This window comes from Triticum dicoccoides, chromosome 3A (assembly GCF_002162155.2).
Source record: "Triticum dicoccoides isolate Atlit2015 ecotype Zavitan chromosome 3A, WEW_v2.0, whole genome shotgun sequence".
NCBI classification, from domain to species: domain Eukaryota; kingdom Viridiplantae; phylum Streptophyta; class Magnoliopsida; order Poales; family Poaceae; genus Triticum; species Triticum dicoccoides.
Window position 1 is genome coordinate 24,765,661 of NC_041384.1, and position 2,497 is coordinate 24,768,157.

Below are 2,497 nucleotides of genomic sequence, written 5' to 3' on the forward strand. Positions count from 1 at the left end.
GCAACGGATGCAAGATAGGATAATGAATTTTCACATACTCTAGAGAAAATCACCCTATTTTTGGTATATACATCACTAAAAGTATGTTAGGTTTTGCCCAAAATTTATTTTTCATATATGTTTGGATGAGATGGGGAGGAACGGAGATTTCTAAAGAGACTAAGGGGTTCTTTGCAAATATAGATCAAAATGGCAGGCTGGGGAGTAGCCAGGCCCGAGGTAACTAGGGCCATGGCATCCGGCGTGGCTATCCACCCATTCATTGACTGTAGCAACTTCTAGTAATAAGGACACTGTAGCTAGTGTAACTTAGGCTGTTGGCCCGGGGCGTCGGCCAACGATGGTTACGCCACTGGTGACATGGGTCATTTTGCAAAAATATGATAGCTTGCCTCGCATGTGTTAGATGTAGACAGGTGGTTAGAAATGACGGATGGCAGACACACAATCCTTACGAAGTGGGTCTTTTATAGGAGCAGAGATATATATTTTCCCTGAGAGTTTTAGCGAGACCATGTGAGATCAAACGATCACACTATTCACCAGGTGGGACATGTGGTAAGCAACTTCAACTTGTCGGGAAGAAAACCACACCATTCATAATTGAAATATTTCAACATGCAGACGCTCGACTCGTCATTATTCATGCATGCATGCTTGTCTGATCACCATTCAGGCAAGCAGTAGCGGTAGCAGGCCAGCCAGCCGGCCATCCATTTTTTATTTTATTTTATTGTAATTTGTAACACATTGCATGCAGGGGAAATTCAAGTGCACTCTTGATGGCGTTGATCAACGCAGGTGCTAGTTATTACCGCCGGCGTGGGCGGCCTCGGTGCACTTGCGACCTGGGAAGCCGTTGTACCAGTCGTTGCAGACGTGGCGGAACGGGTTCAAGATGGACACCCCGCAGCTCTTGCAGGTTGCAGCGCACTGCTCGACCTCGTCCACGCAGCGGCACATCGGCGGGTATGACCTGGTGCACAGAGCCATGTCACAGCACTCCCACGGCTTCTCCTCCTCTGCCGCCGCCGCTACGAGGGCGTCGTCGTTGTTGTCGCCGGCGACGGTGTTGTAGGTGCACTTGGGCCCGGGGTCGCCGTAGTACCGGTCTCCGCAGACGCGGCGGAATGGGTTTGAGACGGACGGCACGCAGGCCATGCAGGTGGAGGCGCACTCGTCGACCTCGTCCAGACAGATGCAGATTGGCGGCAAGGACCTGGTGCATATGGTGTTGTCGCAGCAATCCCATGGCCTGGAAGCCGCCGCCGTTCCCACTTGCCCTGCAAGCCCTCAACGAGCTGACGGCTGTGAGCATGTGATGATGAGGTTCTATAAGGACTAGAGAAAAGAGTTCACGCACGCATGCATCGCCGTACCTTTGCCTTCGGTCGGCATGAGAATGGTGCCCACGTCGTTGGAGACGGCAACAGCGGAGGGGCGGCCGGCGACGAGGACGGCGGCCTCAAGTGCGAGCATCAGCAGGATGCATCTCTTCATCTTCATGGTTGCAGATTAGTCAGCTTTGCTTCTTCGGCCGCCTTTACCAAGTCTTGCTGTGAGTTTGAAGCTGGCTAGCAGCCCGCCCGTATATATAGCCGTGTGAGTGTGACACCGATCGATCACCCAACGCATGGCCCGTCACCATTAATTGCTAGCCAATCAGAAGATTAGGACACGTCCGCGTGGCAGATCTCCACCATGGTAGGTAGATCGACATAATGTCCAGTAAGGCCATGCAGGCACGAGAAGCACGCTCTCTATGGTTCTTCTGTTTCAATTTTTTTAGAAACACTTATAATTTTATTCTTACTCATCACTATTAGAGGTACACACTGCTTTGGATACAAGATCCAAACAAAAATACAAAGTAACTCCTATAACTAAGAATTAAAGTGCAATCTCTTGGAAACACCTTCTTCGTGATATCAATCTATACTAGAAGAAATACTCCCAAGTCTTCTTCTTTTTTGTCGGTAAAGAGTCTTCTATAGACTCGGTCAAACATAAACAAATTTAACTTGGAACAAACCCAGAACTTCAACTATCCTTGAACGATGTAGTATCTACTATGAGCACGATATATGGATCGAAATATATAAAGAGATGTACTAGTAATTAAATCATAAAAAACAATCTGACTATCAATTAGGTGAACTAATTAACACAACGGGTAGATCTTTGTAACTAGGTCAAATATGTGCATGACTATATTTGTCAATGGATCTCAGTGCAATGATAAATCTAGCATATGTCGTGCCATACTCCCGATCCGGCTTTTGCTGCATAGCAATCAATCTACTTTCTGTCACCACTCTACCCCAGCCAACATTCTCCTTTCGGTCCTTCTCTCTATATATCCGCCTTAGACATTGTGGATTACTACACGTCTCGCTTGCCTATTTCGGCGCATCGTGCGATTCTACGGCCCTTCCCGTTACCATGCATCATACTCTCCTCGCTACCTTGATACCATTGGTTTCTTCACAGTAGCCGA

The 2,497-nt window shown here is 48.1% G+C and overlaps 1 protein-coding gene across 1 annotated transcript; it reads right to left on the bottom strand.

Annotated features, from left to right (window-relative positions):
- Positions 1–573: 573 nt before the first annotated feature.
- On the bottom strand, positions 574–1,553 carry LOC119271050 (Bowman-Birk type trypsin inhibitor-like). The gene is made up of 2 exons (XM_037553019.1): positions 1,380–1,553; positions 574–1,283 (listed from the first exon to the last, which is right to left on the bottom strand). The coding sequence occupies exons 1-2, from the start codon at positions 1,504–1,506 to the stop codon at positions 805–807; spliced, it is 606 nt and encodes a 201-aa protein (XP_037408916.1). The 5' UTR covers positions 1,507–1,553; the 3' UTR covers positions 574–804.
- Positions 1,554–2,497: the final 944 nt, after the last annotated feature.

Bases quoted from the DNA above. Each gene is read 5' to 3' on its own strand.
- LOC119271050 (XM_037553019.1), bottom strand. From the start codon at position 1,506: ATGAAGATGAAGAGATGCATCCTGCTGATGCTCGCACTTGAGGCCGCC. The intron at 1,284-1,379 runs GTACGGCGATGC...GAGGGCTTGCAG, and splicing joins CATGCCGACCGAAGGCAAAG to GGCAAGTGGGAACGGCGGCG.